Raw genomic sequence first — 21,756 nt, 5'->3', positions numbered from 1 at the left:
TTTCTACCCCTCGTCCCTTTGCTGTCCTGCGACCGTCTTTGATGCACTACTGACAGACCCTACGTCTCCCTTTGATCTTTTCTAACTTGTGAGGGTCGATGCTGGCCAAGGCAATGGGGGCATCTGGCACTGCTTTGCTGTGCCCTGCTTTGCGCTTCCTGGAGGTGAATCCTGCGCGAAGTTGTTCTGCAATGTCAGTGCGAAACATCAAGTGGTCATAGGTCTTGTTCACTGGGTCATGAGATGACACTTCCCAGGTGAGGTAGGCCTGGACAATGCACAAGTTGACCAGAGAATGGAAAATGTAGCACCACCATTTCTTGTTCTGATGACCAACAGGGTAGTAGGCGCGATACTGGTCTGACTTGTCAACGCCACCCATGTACTTGTTGTAGCTGGCGATGACTGTCGGCGTCACTTTGTCCTCCACTGTCGTCATACCTGGTGGCTGGTTGGTGCTGAGAAGGTAGATCTGATGGTTGTCTTTGTAGACTGTGGCCATCAGCGGCCCTTCTGCATCTGCAGCAATTTTCCCTTCTCTTTCAATTTGGCAGTCTTGACCTCCTCTGGTAACCCCCTGCGGCTGATGTTGACAGTGGCACAGGCATATGTCCCTGTCCCATTTCGGGGCAGGTGTGTCATCAAGGGGACACTGGTGAAAAAACGATCAAAATACAGGTGCCTGTTTTGATGGTAGAAAGGTGATGCCAACATGTGAACGACTTCATGCCCAAGACTGATGGTGGTGTCTCTGCAACTTGCACGGCCAGTGTAAATATCAAATGCAACGCAGTACCCTGTCCTAGCGTCACACATCTCCCACACCTTGATGCCCCATTTGGTTGGCTTGGCTGGCATGTACTGCTTGAAAAATATCCGACCCTTGTACCCGATCATTGCCTCATCAATACTTAGTTCACGACCTGGATGGTAGTTGGTCCGGAACAAAGGAAGAATCCTGTTGATGAAATTTCTCACCTTGTACAAGGGGTCGTAGTCGGGGTGATCACATGCAGGTATGTTGGCTGTTTTGCCCAGATGAAAGTACTGGTTGATTTTGAAAAACCGTGTTTTGGGCATGACACTACTGATCCAGTTATTCCTGAAGCGAGGGTCGGTTGACCAGTAGCACCACAGACGTGACAGACGATTGATCCCCATCAATATGAACATAGAGAGATAGGCCCGCATTTCAGCAGGTGTTGTGTTGAACCATAGGGGGTCAGGTGTGCCCTGGGTTGCTTGTTTTTGTCGGGTATATCTGTTGGTCTCTTCTGCTGCAACTTGAAAAAATGTGATGGGTATAAACAAAAAAAAATAATCCAGAGGGGTGGCAGCGCTTGGCAGTGAATGTGCAGGGCCTGTCGGCTGCTGGAATGTGGCCATGTTGGTAGGCTGAGTAGCCGGTTGCCACGTGGTTTGCAGAGCGGCAAGTGGCACATTGTCCTCAGGATCGATTTCACCATTTTCTTCTCCTTGATCGGAACCTAAATGTACATCAGAATCTTCTTCTAATTCTTCACACTCTTCATTCTATCACATTTCGACACTTCTTCTAAAATAAGACCCAATTCCTCAATTCCCTCATCCAATATCTTAAAAAGATTTATAACTGCCAGATTTGGAGCAGCTCAGATGGTAATTTCATGTTACTGACCATCTGACTTAGCACTCAGACACATGCATACCCTCAGAAAAAAAATCAACAACAACAAAAAACTCACATGTTTCTAACAGCTATTTACACACCCTCACCCAACTCTACATTTTTCAACACACCTGTAAGTACACCAGGCCAGTCTTTCCTGTTGCTAGGTGATAGCCAGCACACATAGCAACTGCATTGCCTTCATTGGCGGTGATGAAATGATCTTGCTCCGGTACCGTCTGTGTCACGTACGCACAGAAGTCTGTCAACCGACCAAGACAAATAAAAGACATGTAATGTTAGATCATGTCGTTCAGTACATTTTGTGTTCTGAACATGTGTTGTTTGAAGCTGATGAAGGCTTCAACCACTTTATTTGAGATGATGCAGTCAGATCAGATATGAAATGATACTATGAATCCATCACAACATAGTACCATACAATGAATGCCATACTGTGTGATTCAGGGCCACACAACAAGTTAAAACACACCAACCACAACACACAGCACTACACAGGCCCACCTTTCAGCAGAGAGTCGGGCACACCACAGAAAAACTCCACCCCACTGTCACGCACTGCCTGGTAAAACACGGCTGGCTGGAGTGGGGTGGACGACATGGCTCTGGTGCTGCCATCTGGTCTCCTGCCCTGCACACCAGTACACACAGGTCCACTGTATTGTACTGCACTTCCTTTTGTCACAACTGATTTCTCTGTGTGATAGTCAGACTGCTCTCCCCTGGGTTAGCGCCATGCTACACTGCAGCACCACCATTTTTTTTCTCTGCCTGCAGGTGTGTATTCCTTTTACCTGTCACTGTAATTTTAACTACCGAATTTCGCCATGGACAACACCTTTGTTGCCATGGGTTCTGTTACAATTACAATACATGCATTAATTGTATGCTGCATCTCACTTTATTGTGCCATTCAAATGACTAATGTCCAAACCACCATTCAAGGTCTTGTGAAGGCGGAGAAAATACTGGTGAGTGTGGATTTTGACCCTGTTTACTCAGACTCTCTGGCTTCCCTGGTGGATGCCTTTCCACTGTCATAACACACACAGCACTGTCACAACACACTGCACAGTCACAACACACATTGCACAGTCACAACACACACTGTACTGTCATAACACACACAGCACTGTCACAACACATTGCACTGTCACAAAACACACTGTACTGTCATAACACACACTGCACTGTCATAACACACACAGCACTGTCACACAACACATTGCACAGTCACAAAACACACTGTACTCCACTGTCATAACACACACTGCACTGTCACAAAACACACTGTACTGTCACAACACACACTGCACTGTCACAACACACACTGCACTGTCACACAACACATTGCACAGTCACAAAACACACTGCACAGTCATAACACACACAGCACTGTCACACAACACACTGCACAGTCACAAAACACACTGTACTGTCATAACACACACTGCACTGTCACAACACATTGCACAGTCACAAAACACACTGTACTGTCACAACACACACTGCACTGTCACACAACACATTGCACAGTCACAAAACACACTGTACTGTCACAACACACACAGCACTGTCACAACACACACTGCACTGTCACACAACACATTGCACAGTCACAAAACACACTGTACTGTCACAACACACACAGCACTGTCACACAACACATTGCACAGTCACAAAACACACTGTACTGTCATAACACACACTGCACTGTCACACAACACATTGCACAGTCACAAAACACACTGTACTGTCACAACACACACAGCACTGTCACAACACACACTGCACTGTCACACAACACACTGTACTGTCACAACACACACTGCACTGTCACACAACACATTGCACAGTCACAAAACACACTGTACTGTCACAACACACACTGCACTGTCACACAACACATTGCACAGTCACAAAACACACTGTACTGTCACAACACACACTGCACTGTCACATAACACACTGTACTGTCACAACACACACTGCACTGTCACATAACACACTGTACTGTCACAACACACACTGCACTGTCACATAACACATTGTACTGTCACAAAACACACTGCACTGTCACATAACACACTGTACTGTCACAACACACACTGCACTGTCACATAACACATTGTACTGTCACAACACACACTGCACTGTCACATAACACATTGTACTGTCACAACACACACTGCACTGTCACATAACACATTGTACTGTCACACAAGACAGCCACTCCACGTGCTTTGACCATGCACATTCTCATTCTGTACTCAGACAGTCAGAGTATGTGTGTGCATTCATTCTTCAATTTAACATGTTTTCACTGGAAGTGATATTTGATGGATGTGTGTGTGTGTGTGTGTGTGTGTGTGTGTGTGTGTGTGTGTGTGTGTGTGTGTGTGCCACATGACTGCTTTAAACAGCAAACTGCATATTTGTATAGAAAAATTATATTGATTTACACTATACATGACTGAGTGCTTTAAATAGCAGTCAGGTGTAAGTCTGGCATTGATTAACATCATTACATGGACCATGAATAAAAGCAAAATGGCGTTCAGACGCTTCCACAAATTTCTTTTTTTTTAAAGAATTCATTTGAAGTACACATAAGCATCTTCAGAATGCCATAAAATAATGGAATCACAGACACACCCCTTTTTTCACATTTGAAACTTGTACTAATTTCATACTTACTATTTCAATCAATTTCAATCAATTTTCAAGTTATCAAAGCTTCCACTAAATAATTTGATCATACATAAAGTATCTTTTTAATGAAGAAAACAAGTTTCACATGCACACACACACACACACACATTCTTCTGACATACATATACCAGATATATGTGTTTGCATGCCCACACATCCTGTTCAAAGCTAGTTTGATAAAGACCTGTTTTCCCACAGCACAAGTGGTCACAGTACTCACCCACACTGACTGCAGCAGGGGGGCCAGCGGGGACTGAAGTTTGCGCACAGATGACAGAAGACAGCGAGGAAGCATCCTGTCTGATTCCTGGGGACCCTTTCTCACCTATCTCCACACACGATGACTGAACAGCACCAGTGACAGAGCTCTATGTCATTCACGCCTGCTGTCTGGTCCCCCTGTTGATCAAACCATGCAACACCTGCCACGTCGATGTTCAGTGTTGTTTAATCTGAAGAGATTTTCATGATAAAATGTTTTTTGTTGCTTTCATGCGTGCGCACATGTGTGTGTGTGTGTGTGTGTGTGTGTGTGTGTATGTGTGAACACCTGCCATGTCAGTGTTCAGTGTCGCTAAATCTGAAAAAAGATTATCGGAATAAAATGTTTTGTTGCTTTCAATCTCAGACAATCAGAGTATGTGTGTGCATTCATTCTTCAATTTAACATGTTTTCACTGGAAGTGATATTTGATGGATGTGTGTGTGTGTGTGTGTGTGTGTGTGTGTGTGTGTGTGTGTGTGTGTGTGTGTGTGAACACTTGCCAGATCAGTGTTTATTGTTGTTTAATCTGAAGGAGATTATCGGGTTAGAATGTTTTTTGTTGCTTTCATGTGTGTGTGTGTGTGTGTGTGTGTGTGTGTGTGTGCATGTGAGTATGCATGTGTATATGTGCATGCATGTGTGTACCTTTCTTGTTTAACTGAGACTGAATGCATGTATGTTTGTGTGCTTGTGTCTGTATGTACACTGCTTTAGTTATATCATCAACCCCATTCAATAAAATTTCCACTGATATGATTTTCACATATTGGTTGTTCATCATGCACTCTCTTTCAAACTTCGCCGACTATTTTTGCCTGTATTGTTTAGATGTGAACCAGGCATTATGATTTATATTATCCAATGAAATCAGTGTGTGAATGAATATCCGCTGTTCAGCCTATGTTAGCATTATGTTGTAAACTGGGTGTTATGACACTGCATGGAATCAACGTGCAAATAAGTGCTTGTTGTTCTGCCAAAACTGTTCTGATGTAAACTGGGCATTACATTTATGATATCGTATGGAATCTACGTGTGAATGAATGCTTAATATTCTGCGGGGGGAAGAAGGCATCCTGCAGTTGGGAGGTAGGGTGTTAAGTGAGGGAGTCATTCATCAAATTGATAATGAAAGAAATAATAAGATACCTACATAAATCACCGACTGCTAAATCGTTTATGAACACAGTTCGCAACTGGAGGTAACATTCTCAGCAAAAAATATTTTCCTTCTACAACGCAATACAATACCCAGCTGGATCATTGTCAGCTGCTTAATGTGTATTAGAACACAAACCCACTCAGTCACATACTTTGACACACACACAGTCAAACTGAAAGTGTCTGAGGGAAAAAATATCGATCTTTTTACACAATTCAAATTTAAATGCTGCAACAGCATGAGTTAATGGGCTGGGCTAACTAAGAGACACAAAATATTGTATCCTTTCCATATCATACAAATGTAACCATGACTGGAAACACACCATTTGTTGAAGGACAGTGGAAAACTGGTGTGCCCACATACTGTACAAAAGCTAAGCGCAGACAGTGGGGCACACAGAAGCACAGTGACAGTGCCGATATCTCAGGGTGATGTCACTGTGTGGAGTCCTGTTCACTACTTGAGGCCAGAAGGGAGCAGAAGAGAGTGGCAGGCATTTTAAAGACTAACTTTGCCTGCCTAGATCAAACATTAAATAGTGGATCATTCAATGTCATGCACAAAAAGAATGTTTTTGTTGGGAACCAATTTATTGTGTTAAATGTACAGTTATATCATCATCTATATGATTATATATATCTTGCAACTATGTCACACACTGTACTGTCACAACACGCTGTACTGTCACATTAAGCTGTACTGTCCCAACACACTGTACTGTACTGTCACTACACACACTGTTGAGTCACAATGCATTGTACTGTAACAACACACACTGCACTGTCACTACACACTGTACTGTCACAACACAAACTGTATAGTCACAATACAATGCACTGTCACAACACACTGTACTGTCACACAACACACTGTATTGTCACACAACACGCTGTACACTCACAACACACATTGTACTATCACAACACACACTGTACTGTCACAACACACACTGTACTGTACAACACACACTGTTCTGTCACACAACAACTGTCCCAACACACTGTACTGTCACAACACACACAGCACTGTCACACAACACATTCTACAATCACAAAACACACTGTACTGTCACACAACACACACTGTACAGTAACACAACTGTCCCAACACACTGTACTGTCATAACACACAGAGCACTGTCACACAACACATTGTACAGTCACAAAACACACTGTACTGTCACATAACACATTGTACTGTCACACAAGACACTGTACTGTCACAACACACACGTACACAGTACTGTCATAACATACTGTACTGTCACAATACACTGTACTGTCACTACACACATGGTAGTGTCACACAACACACTGTACAGTCAACACACACTGTACAGTCACAACACACACTGTGCTGTCACAACACACACTGTACTGTCACAACACACACTGTATATTGTCACAACACGCACTGTACAGTCACTACACACACTGTATATTGTCACAACACACACTGTACAGTCACAACACACACTGTATTGTCACAACACACACTGTACTGTCATAACACACACAATACTGTCAAAACATGCATTGTACTGTCACAACACACTGTACTGTCACAAAACACTGTACTGTCAAACAACACACACAGTACTGTCAAGCAACACACAATGTACTGTCACACAACACACTGTACTGTCACAACACACACTGTACTGTCAAAACACACTGTACTGTCACAACACAAGCTGTACTGTCACAACAATCACAACACACTGTACTGTCACAACACACTGTACTGTCACAACACACTGTACTGTCACAACACACTGAACTGTCACACAACAACACACTGAACTGTCACACAACACACTGAACTGTCACACAACACACTGTACTGTCACAACACACTGAACTGTCACACAACACACTGAACTGTAACACAACACACTGTACTGTCACAACACACTGAACTGTCACACAACACACTGAACTGTCACACAACACACTGTACTGTCACAACACACTGAACTGTCACACAACACACTGTACTGTCACACAACACACTGTACTGTCACAACACACTGTACTGTCACAACACACTGTACTGTCACAACACACTGAACTGTCACACAACACACTGTACTGTCACAACACACTGTACTGTCACACAACACACTGTACTGTCACACAACACACTGTACTGTCACAACACACTGAACTGTCACACAACACACTGTACTGTCACAACACACTGAACTGTCACAACACACTGTACTGTCACAACACACTGAACTGTCACACAACACACTGTACTGTCACAACACACTGTACTGTCACAACACACTGAACTGTCACACAACACACTGTACCGTCACAACACACTGTACTGTCAAACTACACACTGTACTGTCACAATACACTGAACTGTCACACAACACACTGTACTGTCACAACACACTGTACTGTCACAACACACTGTACTGTCACACAACACACTGTACTGTCACAATACACTGAACTGTCACACAACACACTGTACTGTCACAACACACTGTACTATCACAACACACTGAACTGTCACACAACACACTGTACTGTCACAACACACTGTACAGTCACAAATCACTTTGCCACTCAGTCTCTCTTCCTTCCTCAGTTTCCCTCAGTGGCACCGACATTCCTCTTTCACGTTCTGTCTGCATTCTTGGTGTCATACTCTACCAGTCTCTTTCCTATCAGCAGAATGTTGCAAATATTGCAAATACAATGGAGTGTTGGCCTAGAGGTAACATGTCCATGTAGGAAGCAAGAGAATCTGAGTGCGCTTGTTCAAATCATACTGGAGGTCGCCAGTATTTTCTCACCCTCCACTAGACCTAGAGCGGTGGTCTGGATGCTAATCATTTGGATGAGATGATAAACCGAGGTCCCATGTGCAGCATGCACTTAGCGCATGTAAATGAACCCACAGCAACAAAAGGGTTGTCCCTGGCAAAATTCTGTAGAAAAATCCACTTCAATAGGCAATAGGATTAGGAAAACAAACAAAATTGCAGGCAGGAAAAAATACAACAAAAAGAAAAGAAAAAAAAAGGGTGGCACGTCATTGTAGCGACGCACTCTCCCTGGGGAAAGCAGCCCAAATTTCATAGAGAAATCTGCTGTGACAAAAAGAGTAATACAAATACAAATATATGCAAACTGGGTTATTTTGAAATTCACAGAATTGCATCCATTCGTCATCTCCTGACTGAAGATGCAACCAGAACTCTCCTCTGTGTCTCTGAGCTGTCCCGCCTGGATTATTGTAATTCCCTTCTTGTCAGTTCACCCAGCTACCTCATTGCTAACTTCATAAAGTCCAGAACTATGCTGCTCGTCTTGTCTTTCATTCCTCTAAATTTGATCATGTCTCTCCTCTCCTTCAAGCTTTACACTGCCTTGCAGTTCAAGAAAGAATAATTTACAAAGTCGTCACTCTTTGTTTCAAGTCCACTGAAGCTTCTGGTTCACAGTATCTTTCTGATCTCATTCACCCTTACATACCCTCACGCTAACTCCGCTCTTCTTCTGACACCCGAATGCTTAGGATTCCCCCCTCGCTCGAACTAAAACATATAGCCAACGCAGTTTCTCATACCAAGAACCCATTCTTTGGAATCAACTTCCTCAGCCTCTCTGTCACTCACCTTCACACTTTCAAATCCAGTCTGAAGACCGACCTCATCTAAACAGCTCATCCCCTTCCATTGAGTGAGTTTTGATAGTTTCAGAATTTGTTGGTTGTATTTTTGATTGTGTACTGTTTATGTTTGTGTGCAATGACTTGTGTCTCTGTGTGTGCGTGCACTTGTGTGTATTGTGGGTGTGTGTGGGTGTTGGGGGGGGGGGGGGGGGGGAATGGAGGGGAGGGATGAATAATTCTTAATCATGCTTGGTGTCTTTCGTTCAATATTTCCTTTTTGATATTCACGAATGTGTTCTATTTGTAAACACCTAGGGCTCATTTTCAAGATAAGGCGTAAATGCTCAAAAAATGATAATAATAAAAAATAATAATAATACAGTGACACAACACACATTGTACTGTCAAACAACACACTGTACTGTCACACCACACATAGTACTGTCAGTGTCACACAACACACTATACTGTCACAACACACTGTACAGTCACAACATACTGTACAGTCACAACACACTGTATTGTCATACAACACACTGTACTGCCACTACACACTGTATTGTCACAACACACACGGTACTGTCACCAAACACATGGAACTGTCACACAACACACTGTACTGTCATAACACACTGTACTGTCACACAACACACACTGTACTGTCTCAACACATATTGTACTGTCATGACACACTGTACTGTCACAACACACTCTGCACTATCACACAACACGCTGTTCTGTCACAACACACACTGTACTGTCACACAACACACTGTACCGTCGCAACACAAACTGTGACTGTCACAACACAAACTGTACTGTCACACAACACACTATACTGCCAAACAACACACCAAACTGTCAAACAAAACACTGTACTGTCACAACACATACTGTACAGTCACAACACGCACTGTACTGTCACTACACACACGGTACTGTCACACAACACACTGTACTGTCATAACACATACTGTACTGTCAACACAAACTGTACTGTCACATAACACAGTGTACTATCACAACACACTGTACTATCAGTATCACAACACACACTGTACTGTCACAACACACATTGTACTGTTACACAACACACTGTACTGTCAGTTTCAGTTTCAGTAGCTCAAGGAGGCGTCTGCGTTCGGACAAATCCATATATGCTACACCACATCCGCCAAGCAGATGCCTGACCAGCAGCATAACCCAACGTGCTTTGTCAGGCCTTGAGAAAAAGAAAAGGGGTGAATAAATAATAGATAAAAAAATAAAAAAAATAACTACTACCACTACTAATAATATGTATATGGCGCAAAAACGTGAAGTCAACTATAAGTGTACATAAATAAATAATGATTATATTATATAAAAAAGTAATAATAATAATAATAATAAATAAATAAATAAAAAAGTCAACAATGATGATAAATAAGCAAATAAATGTAAAACATGGAGACACACATTCACACATACACCCACATATGCATAACAGATATGCACCAAACATGCAGTTTCACAGATATGAAAGCACAGTCAAATACACATAAACGTACATGAGCCCCAACACACACACACCCACACACCCCACACACACACATTAGCCTGCACCTCCGAGGGGGGGTTGGGGGTTAAAGGAATGAGGTATGTGTGTGCATGCATGCCTACACTGTGGGAGCAACGGAATATTGGAACGTCTGGGTGTGTATATATATATATATATATTTGTATATATGTGTGTGGGGTTGGGGGTGGGGGATATGGGTGTATGTGTGTGTGCTTGTACAAGTAAGTGTTCATCTGTGTGTGTGTGTGTGTGTGTGTGTGTGTGTGTGTGTGTGTGTGTGTGTGTGTGTGTGTGTGCCGTGGAAGCTGCAATACGTAGACTGTCTGTCAAACACACTGTACTGCCATACAACACATACTGTAATGTCACAACATACTGTACTGTTATAACACACAGTGTATGATCACCATACACACACACACACACACACTATACTGCCTAGATCAAACATAAAATAGTGGATCATCCAATGTCTTGCAGCAAAAGAATGTTTTTGTTGGAAACCTTCTTAAATGTACACACACACACACACACACACACACTCACACCACACACACACTGTACTATCACAATACATACTGTACTGTTATAACACACAGTGTACTGTCACAACACATACACACTGCACTCTCATTAGTCACAACACATACATAGGAAATTTTCTATCTAAAATTACATTTAAGTAACATACTTACCGTGACCCAACTAGTGCAGACTCCGGCAGGAGTCTGACATTCCTGTCCTGTGTAAACTACTATCCACCTATGCGGAGAAAACGAAAGTACTACGGTCGATAACCTCCCGGAAGTAGGTAACCTCGCCTTTGTCCCGCTGGCTAGCGCCATCTTTTGACGGCAATATGCCATCACCAGCGCAGCGAGCAGGGAGAACAGGAAGCGGGGAGGATGGGAGGGTTTTAAATTTGGGTCACGGTAAGTATGTTATTTAAACGTAATTTTAGATAGAAAATTTCCTTTTAATTATACATACTTAACCGTGACCCACTAGTGCAGAATGGCACAACAAGGTGGAGGGCTCACCTGTTCTACTGTTTGTGTGCTGCGATGGCCTGTTGTGCAGCTACCACAGAAGGGATGCCTCTTGAGCCATCATCCTGCAGGTGTGCGACGTCTCTCAGGTAGAAGTCGATGAAGGTGGCAGGGCTTTTCCAGTAGGCAGCATCCATGATGTCTTGCCACTGCAGAGGCAACGCCTCTTGAGCCATCATCCCTAAAGCGATAGACATCCCTCAAGTAGAATTCGATGAAAGTACTGTGTACTGTGTCACCTAAGGATATTGGTGCAGGCAAAGAAGACTGAGGCCCACAGCTGTATTGTGGGAGAGGTCTGTGGACCACAACTGTGCTGATAAATGTAGCACAAAGAAAATCGGGTCGGTGTGTTGAATCCACACTTTACTGAGAGCCCTTCGAATCAAAGGAAGGGAAGGAAACACGTACCCTCATAGGGTTGTCTCATTTGAGCACGGTTGAGCGTCAATGCAAGGAGGTGCACATGTGGTTTGATCTGATGATTCCACATCGGTTGTGGGCTGACAGTGGAAGTGATATATGTGTTTAGAGGAAACTGTGGCACGAGACAGAGGTAGGTCGCCATGTCGGGCTTGCCTTAGGCATGACAGCCAGAACTGTAGAGCTCCTCCATGCGAGCTGACAGCCGATAGGCGCTCCCCCCGCCACTTTTTTGTCGTTGCCAAAAAATGACAGCACTGGTATGTTGCCTATGCACAGAATGGCAGACATTTGGCAACAAAAGACTTGAAGTCCCCCATGTCTCTGGGACAGGGTTGTGTAATTGCCCAGGTAGGTACGATCACGAAGGGGCATACGGAAGGCTTGGTGGCATGTTGGAGCAACCTGCAGAAAGTTGTCGGCGGTCAATGGCTGGGTTGGATCAGGCTATGGGAGTGCACTTCATGTGCCCGCAGGTCACTGAGTCTCATTCTGTGGTGGGATTCCTAATGGAAGAGGGTTTCCATGGGGAAAATTTTTGCTGAAGGTTCTTTAGTGAGAAAGGGGACTTGATCCATGACAGGCCTCTGGCTGTGTGTGGTGCGCACTAAGTCTGGGATGGAGCGGGGCGGGGGCAGGGAGGAAAGTGGCTCAAGATGTGTTGTACTGGCCATTTACATCAAATCATTGATCTGACATATATTTACAGTAAGGCCAACAGCAAAGTGAGAGCTGTATTATCAGTGGTTTCTTAATTGTAAAGGGAAATCATTTGCAGCTTAGTCTTTCATGAAGGACTATGTCTCTCAGACTAGAAGTCCAATTGCACTGGGACTGAGTGCTGTAGCCTTGGGCCTAACTAGCCTTTGGGAACCGTCCCAATGATGAGTCCTAAGGCCCTCTTGATCGAGGGACTGGGGATGCAACTTGGGCAAAACACTCTCTACTATAAATTGTATAATCAAATTCCATCCCGAATAGTCAGGACAGCAGTTGCCTCCTCTGCTGTTCTGATGGTGACTGTCATACACGACTGATTATCATATATTGTTCCTAGGAGGACACCAGTCAGCATGGGTAAATCAGGAAACAGTTGCTGTGTGCTTGAGGGATGAAGGTGTCCACCATGCAGGTTATGTTGAAATGTAAGGAAGCCGGAGGGAGTTGACGGGGACTTGTGATGTAACCGTGTGTCTGAAAGACATGGTGCTTGCTTCCAAAGTGACAACAAAGTCATCCTCTGACAGGCCCTTTACTGAAGGCTGGGGCTCCATGATGGGATAGCCTGCCTAGGCTAGAAACCCCTGGAAGTGTCTCATTGGAAAGACAGTGCTTGAGAAGGAATGCCCATCTGTAACCACAGCAGTGGTTGTGTGTTGAGGCTGAAAGGATCGGGCAGGGAAGACCAAGTGCAGAAAGTGCTTTCCAACGCCAATTGTTTGAGACGTCAATGCTGGATCTCTGTTCAAGCAAGGTGATGGGCTGAACTGATGTGCTTGAATGCGGCATCTGCCGTGCTGGTATGAGTGGGCAGAAAGGTGCACCCCTGTGGCTAATGGATGGTTCATTGTGCTTTGTGAGATGCATCCGTCCTCTTCAATATGCCATTCTCCCAAGTGTAGAGGAAAACAATTATGACCCAGGCCTTCTGCTACTAGAGAGGAGTGGAAGAGATGGGCTTAGGGTGATTGTCTCCTGCCCAGTGGGCAGTTTTCGGGGCCGCTGAAACTTGGAAGGCAAAGATAGACACCCCTTCATGGGGTTGGGGCATCTCCAGCCCTATGGGTGATTGTTGTAGGCAAATGAGTTGGGTTGCCTTGTCCCTCCATGCACCAAGAGAGGGCATTCTTAGCCCTGTGGGTGGGAAGGGAGTATATTTTGGCATGAATGAGGCAGTTTTGTATGTGAGTGCAGTCGTCCTCTGAAAGCAAGGTAGGGATGAATTTATGAAAATGAATACGTATATGTGCAAAGGGATTATGAACTTCCATCAACTCAACTTCTCAAGTGATGATGTCAGGAATATGCCAATGACAAGAGATCGAATCACAAGAAATAAGCGGCAGTATAAGCATACGTGTAGTGTGCATAATCAGTAATGGAAAAGAATCTGTGTATGCACCTATATATAATGTACATACACATATGAATAAAGTGCCAGTACGTAGACACAAGAGAGTTCTGGGCATTGTGAACAGAAGGACGCAAATGCAAGTGTGCCTATATTGCTATGTGCGGAATCTCAATGAATAGATGTCAATGAATAGAGATAGAAATATAATTGTACATGTTAATATGAAAGTCGTATGAACCTATCCCGTAAGCGCACACACGTGTATACTGAGGGATAAGTATACATTTATAAGTGTAAACAGAAATGTGTATAAATGTAGCAAGATATCTCTCTTTTTTTCTTTTTTTGTTGTTGTTGTATATATATATATATATATATATATATATATATATATATATATATATGTTGTTGGTTTTTTGTTGTTGTTTTTGTTGTTGTTGTTGATTTTGATAATAAATCAAAAAGAATAGAAGAGGAAATATTGTGATGAATTTCCTGTTATTGTGTATAACAAGAAGAGAATGGTAATAGGATTGGTTGCCTGCAGTGGGCTGTGTGCAAGTGTGGGGGGATGAAGAACCCGAAAGTTCAGTCGCCAATAGCCTGAGAAACAGCAAGAAAGGTGCAGCTGCTGTGCAAAGTTGTGTAAAGTCCATGAATGGGCATCAGGACCCAATGAGAAACCAAAGAAACATCGTTGGTGGATAGCATGGGGGGGCAGGATTGACGTGCTGTGTCGGTTACAAATGCGGAGTTGCCTCCCTTGGCGCCAATAATCGGCGAAAAGGATGGTGTCTTTAGAGCACATGTCCCCTGGTGTGACGTTCCCTCGCTGTAGAGGGAGGAGTGTCATGCTGCGTGTGAGAGTCTGTGGTTCGATGCCACCGCAACCGATACAGGTGAATACGGCTGCAAGGGACTAAATTAATCATAATGTCCCTTAGTGCCGTGGGCATCCCTACCCGAATCGGTTGCCATCGGACGCGAGACGGTCGGGACATGTGGCATGACGGCGCCGTAAGCCAGTGTTATGGGCGTCGTAGACGAGGGGGTGGCAAGTCTGTCGGCTTGCCGTGGGATGTGCATCCCCCTGTAGGTGAACGGCGGTCCAATCTCGTGAATGGTTCCTGTGAGAGGACCGACGTTCAACTGTTGTGTGTTGACGGATAAAGGGATAGATAAGATCGGCCCAAGCACTGCCAAGAGGCAGGATCGAGTTATCAAGAGGCACTCCGACATGGAAATGCCGATATTAGTCTGGGTAACAGAGGCGTTATGCAGTGGGGCAGAAAAAACCGGCACTGCCGAAGTTCAATAGGCCGTGCACACATCTGCTCTGTGGGCAAGGGGGAGTAACTGCGGCGGTCACCGGCAAGGGTGCCGAAGCAGGAGTTTTTTCCCTTGGAGTGGACGCTCGGGACAAGGGGAGGGTGCACACGCATGGGCAAGCGTGTCCCCTAGTGGTCCACTTTCCTCCCTACACCTGGGGAGGGCATCCCTAAGCGCCTCGGTCGCCATAGGATCCGAGACGGAAGAGGCATGCCGCGTGGGGGGCACGTGAGCCGATGTAACGGCCGCCGCCACGGACACATGGCATATAGGGCCCAGTCTAGTGTGTGGATCCAAAGCCAGTGTATGGTGTTGTTTTCCCAAAGGGATTATGAGCACATTCCATTGTTGTCATGGGGAAAGTGATAGAGGACTCGGGTGTCCTGCCGACTGGCAGGGCCAAGAAACGTGGATCGCGTCGAGTTCGTTGACATGAATAGCATCAATGGAACCACTGACCTGAGTATGGGGTAACGTACCCCTAGAAGTTGCCGGAGAAGGTGCAGGAGGTGGTGGAGGTCTGGAGTCAACCGGAGGGAGTAAAGGAAGTGGAGGAGGCGGCGGGTTGGCGTTGTTGAGAGGGCCAGAAATAGAGGGCCCAGAGTGTCTGCGAATCGATCGCGATCGCGCCTTAATTTTCGCCCAATCTCCCAATCGAACCATATAATTATGTGACCTGGTTGAAGACAAAATTTGACAAAAAACAAGAACGCCAGAGAATCGACAGACAGACAGAAAATACGAAAAAACTTAGCCGTATGAAAAGCACAGGAACAGGAGTCATAATGGCTGCCGGAAAAAGAGAGCACTAGCCAGCGGGACAAAGGGGAGGTTACCTACTTCCAGGAGGTTATCGGCCGTAGTTTCGTTTTCTCCGCATAGGCGGATAGTAGTTTGCACAGGACAGGAATGTCAGACCCCTGCCGGAGTCTGCACTAGTTGGGTCACGGTTAAGTATGTGTAATTAAATGTAGTTTTGTACTGTCGCAACACACTGTACTGTCACAACACACACACACTGCACTCTCATCAGTCACAACACATACATTGCACTGTCACAACACAATGTACTGTCACAACATACACTGTACTGTTACAACACACACTGTATTGTTAGTGTTATACCACAGACTGTACTGTCGCATCACACACTGCACTATCACAATGAGCACTGTACTTTTAGTTTTAGGACACACTCTGTTCTTTCAAAATTCACACTGTCATGATTTGTAAACAAGTAATAGTTAAATAGCTGAAGAAATTTCATTCCAAACGTAAGAAAATCTGTTTCAAAAAGCTGTCACAAAACACACACTGTACTGTCACACAACACAACACACACTGTACTGTCATAGTAAAACTGAAAAAATTCCAAATGTTAAAAAAACCTGTTAGATTTTTTGAGGGGCTAAAATAAATGTGTCCGGCAGAGCTGAATCAAGTTTTATTTTAGTATTATAATTTATATACAAGATGTGGAAGACTGACTTGATTTTTTAAAAAGTTTTCCTATTCATTTACTTTAAAAAAAATAATAAAAATAAAAATAAAAAAAGTGTGCACAATTAAGTTCCATCTCATCTTCTTCCTTCAACTTAGAGTGAGCACAAAACTTTTTTTTTCTTATCTTTTCTCTGCAAAACATGTCAAATCTCTGTCTTTACATGTCTGTCATCAATAAAAACCCAACTGATAATATCGGCCTACCTTATCTATTGGTTGCCCCCAAGTTCATGGAATGAATTATGTATATAAAACACAATCTTGATCCTTCTGTGACCTCATCTAGCTGATCTGGCCTGATCTACTAATCTTATTTAATTGTTTTGGTTTTAATATGATTTCTTAAATAAAAAATATATCTTGGTGTACTGGAATGGAATATCTTTAGTACTAATCACTTTAAACAACAAAGAACTGAAACACATTACTATTATATGCATGAAATCCTGTTACTGACCTGCTGAAAGAATCATGTATCATTAACTCAGAACTGGCAACAAACACATCATCGTGATCATCATTTTTATCCAGATTTTTCATCTAATTATGCTTTCCCACAAATCCTAGTTAATTTCTGTGGGAGGCGAAGAAGTTGTCTGGTGCCGGTCGTTTTCTTTACCTTGTGACCTACAGCGTAGACAGACCGATGTACTGGTGTTCAGGTGTGTCTGAAGCAATCAGGTCAGTCCCTGATCGTGCCACTGACGACAAGGTAATGCCAAACACAGCAAGGCGACACACCACGCTTGTCGCCACGCGTTCCAAAGGCCCGGCCAGGGGAAACCACTCTTTGTTTTAACAGAGTTACGGGCTCATTAGTAACCCAAAACTACCTCTGTTTTTCGTGATTTTTACCTGCTTTCCGGATTTCTAATGTCTACAACAGCATGATATTGTTCAGTGCATACATCAGGAAGTAAACATGGCGTAAATAGCAAGGGGTATATATCAGAGAGCAAACACGGCGATACTCCCCCGTGTGTGTGTGTGTGTGTGTGTGTGTGTGTTCGTCTTCAGTTTAACGTCTTTCCACTTGAAGTGATATCAGACGGGAAAAAAAAACAAAAAAAAAAAAACCGTGGAGGTAGGGGTTGTGGGAGGGGGGTGGGGGTAAAAGGGTGTGTATGTGTGGAGGGTGAATAGGGAGAGACAACGCTAGGGAAAATGGAAACGTTATAAATGCCAACACCAAACAACTATAACAAATGCCCTATTGGACTACGCAGCAAACCTTCTGCAACAGCAAATAACATATTGGAATTGTTAATAACACATTCAAAAGAATTTTTGGTGAAGTCTGGTTAAAAAAAAAAAAATTTAGATTCTGACATTCGAATATTATATGGTTGCAAGATAGTGCACCACGTTTCGCCAACAGACTGTCGAGTCCGCTTCGCCAACGCCTTGTGCACCAGACTACAGTGTTGTAAACATCCAAATACATTGAGTTTATCAATGGCATTAACACCTGTTATAAGTGCGTATTCAAAAAATTAAAGTGAACAGCTTACAAGCATAATAATGCGTCCAGCATTTCCACGAGTTGGCTTTTGCCTGTTGACACAGGCATCTTTAACTGATCCTTTTCAGGCGTTCGGAACGAACGTCAGTGAATGTCTGTACGTGGTGCTCTTCGTGTTCACCTACATCTTCAAAGTTCAGATGACTCAATGCAGATTCAGTTTAAGTTTCAATTTTCTCTTCACTAAATGTGTATATATTCGAAAAATGTTCGGTTGTTCCTGTACAATCACTAAATAATTCAACAGTAATTTCCAGTCGGAATGAATAAAGATGTAACCGTGCGAAATGCATTGCCTGATTATATCATGACCTGACTATGTTCTGAAGTTGAAGAAATGTTTCTTTCCTAAACGCAGTGGGAGCATGACTTCACATGTTGGCTGTATAATCAGCGTGTGTGTAGGCGAGACGAATATGAGTATGTAGGTGAAACGACCCTGCTGGCACTAAGACATCTTAACTTTGATCTTTTATATGTAGTGAAGTACACTGGGTGATACTGAGACATCTTAAATCAAAGTTTTATATGTAGTGAAGTACACTGGGTGATACAGAGACATCTTAAATCAAAGTTTTATATGTAGTGAAGTACACTGGGTGATACTGAGACATCTTAAATCAAAGTTTTATATGTAGTGAAGTACACTGAGTGACACTGAGACATTGGTGGGCAAAAGGTGTGGCACCCATTTTCACCCACGTTTGTCGACCCATCGCGAGTGTGTGTGTCAGTGTGTGTGTGTGTGTGTGTGTGTGTGTGTGTGTGTGTGTGCGCGCGCGCGTTTGCATGCGAGTACATGCATGTGAAAGTAGGTATGCATGCATAATAGGTTGCACTTTGTTTAAATTTCTTATACAATCATTTACTTGATATGTGTGACAGTGTACAGGATGAATCCCGGTGCAATAGGAATTGTGCAATGTTCGTGTCTGTCAATATACAATATATCTTATCTTAATCAATACATGCAATGATAACGGCCTTGGTCAGTGTCTTTTAATATGCTTACAATAATGACTCGGATTGATTACAACATTTTGAGTGAATATAGGTATATACATAATACGCAATACTTAATTTTTTTAAAAGGAATGTCCAATATGTTTATTGATTCTTTTTGAATTAAGTCATGTTTACTATGTTTGGGTTGAGTAATTGTCTACGTTTGTCTTGCCACACCTGATGTTATTTTTCTTAATGAGATAATAATGTTATTCTTATCTTACCTGATAGAAGAGGCTGTTATCACACCTGTCGCTCGTTTAAGGATAAGAAGAATGTGCACGCACGTTCGCTCACACCCACACATTCTACACACACGTGTATACATCTACTTCAGCAATGGAGAAAGGGAAGTATCGGGCCGGAGATGTGACGACACAATCCAGTATCGAGCTGCCCCATTTTTGTACGCGTGCGTCATTGCGATGGGCAATGAAGGCTCAGTAAACTTAATCATATAATTCCTGGAACTGACAACTTTGTTTGTTTGTTTTATTTACGTCGTATACAGAGCTACTTACCGCACTACAAAGAGTAAATGTGTGCGCATGGGTCTGAGTAGTGTGTACACATGTGAGTGTGTGTATGTGTGTGTGCAGTGTGCATGCATGTGTCAGTGTCTAAGTGTGTGCACATGCGTGTGTCAGAGTATGTGTACACATGCGTGCGTGTGTAAGTACTTGGCACGCCCTATAAGACAGCGGACTAATAACCCCCACCCAACCCAGCACTAACACACCCAAACAACACAAACACAGACAAAAATAATTCGAAGTTCAGATACATTTATTCAATCAGACACAAACTTGGTTAATAAAACAATAACCACAATCCTAACCGCAACAAACGATACACTTAAATGATGACAGAATGGATAAATAATAACAGACAAAAAACAACAAAAACCGAAAAAACACACACAAAAAACACAGAGCTTGAAGACGCGGCCGTCCAGCAGCAAATAGTATGGGGAATGTTATCGTCAACTTAGGCTTTGATCCCAAAACAAAAATTGAAGCACTCTGCACAACACAAAAGAAAACGATGGTTTGGACACCAAAGACTGACGGCGAAAAAAAAAACCCCAAAAAAACCAACAACATACAAACAGATGAAGAAAAAGATGAAGAAGCTAGGTCACGAAAGCCAACGATGACAGTGACGAGAAGAGGGCAGCGGGAAAACAGCATCCAACAGACAACTGGAGCACCAACAGACAACTGGAGCACCAACAGATAGCTGGAGCACTGACAGACAGCTGGAGCACCAACAGTAGCTGGAGCACTGACAGACAACTGGAGCACCAACAGATAACTGGAGCACTAACAGACAACTGGAGCACCGACAGATAACTGGAGCACTGACAGACAACTGGAGCACCAACAGACAACTGGAGCACCAACAGATAACTGGAGCACCGACAGATAACTGGAGCACTAACCAGACAACTGGAGCACGACAGATAACTGGAGCACTAACAGACAACTGAGCACCGACAGATAACTGGAGCACTAACAGACAACTGGAGCACCAACAGATAACTGGAGAACTAACAGACAACTGGAGCACCGACAGATAACTGGAGCACCAACAGACAGCTGGAGCACCAACAGATAACTGGAGCACTAACAGACAACTGGAGCACCGACAGATAACTGGAGCACTGACAGACAACTGGAGCACCAACAGATAACTGGAGCACCGACAGATAACTGGAGCACCAACAGACAACTGGAGCACCAACAGACAACTGGAGCACCGACAGACAACTGGAGCACCAACAGATACCTGGAGCACCAACAGACAACTGGAGCACCGACAGATAAACTGGAGCACCAACAGATAA

General features: G+C 43.6%; 1 protein-coding gene across 3 annotated transcripts in view; it reads right to left on the bottom strand.

The window, feature by feature from the left end:
- The window catches only part of LOC143301204 (phosphonopyruvate decarboxylase-like), a 35,832-nt gene extending 17,689 nt beyond the window's left edge, over nucleotides 1-18,143 (bottom strand). Inside the window, exons 1-4 of one of the 3 annotated variants that reach the window (XM_076615328.1) lie at nucleotides 18,003-18,143; nucleotides 4,602-4,833; nucleotides 2,174-2,300; nucleotides 1,780-1,910 (exon numbers count right to left, since the gene is read on the bottom strand). In XM_076615328.1, coding sequence (XP_076471443.1) covers nucleotides 1,780-1,910; nucleotides 2,174-2,300; nucleotides 4,602-4,676 — 333 coding nt within the window. In that variant the 5' untranslated portion in view covers nucleotides 4,677-4,833; nucleotides 18,003-18,143. The remainder of the gene's footprint in view (nucleotides 1-1,779; nucleotides 1,911-2,173; nucleotides 2,301-4,601; nucleotides 4,834-18,002) is intronic. The other 2 variants (XM_076615327.1, XM_076615326.1) reach the window with 2 other exon arrangements.
- Nucleotides 18,144-21,756: the final 3,613 nt, after the last annotated feature.

This window comes from Babylonia areolata, chromosome 27 (assembly GCF_041734735.1).
Source record: "Babylonia areolata isolate BAREFJ2019XMU chromosome 27, ASM4173473v1, whole genome shotgun sequence".
Classification (NCBI taxonomy): Eukaryota; Metazoa; Mollusca; class Gastropoda; order Neogastropoda; family Buccinidae; genus Babylonia; species Babylonia areolata.
This window is presented reverse-complemented; position numbering and strand designations above follow the sequence as displayed.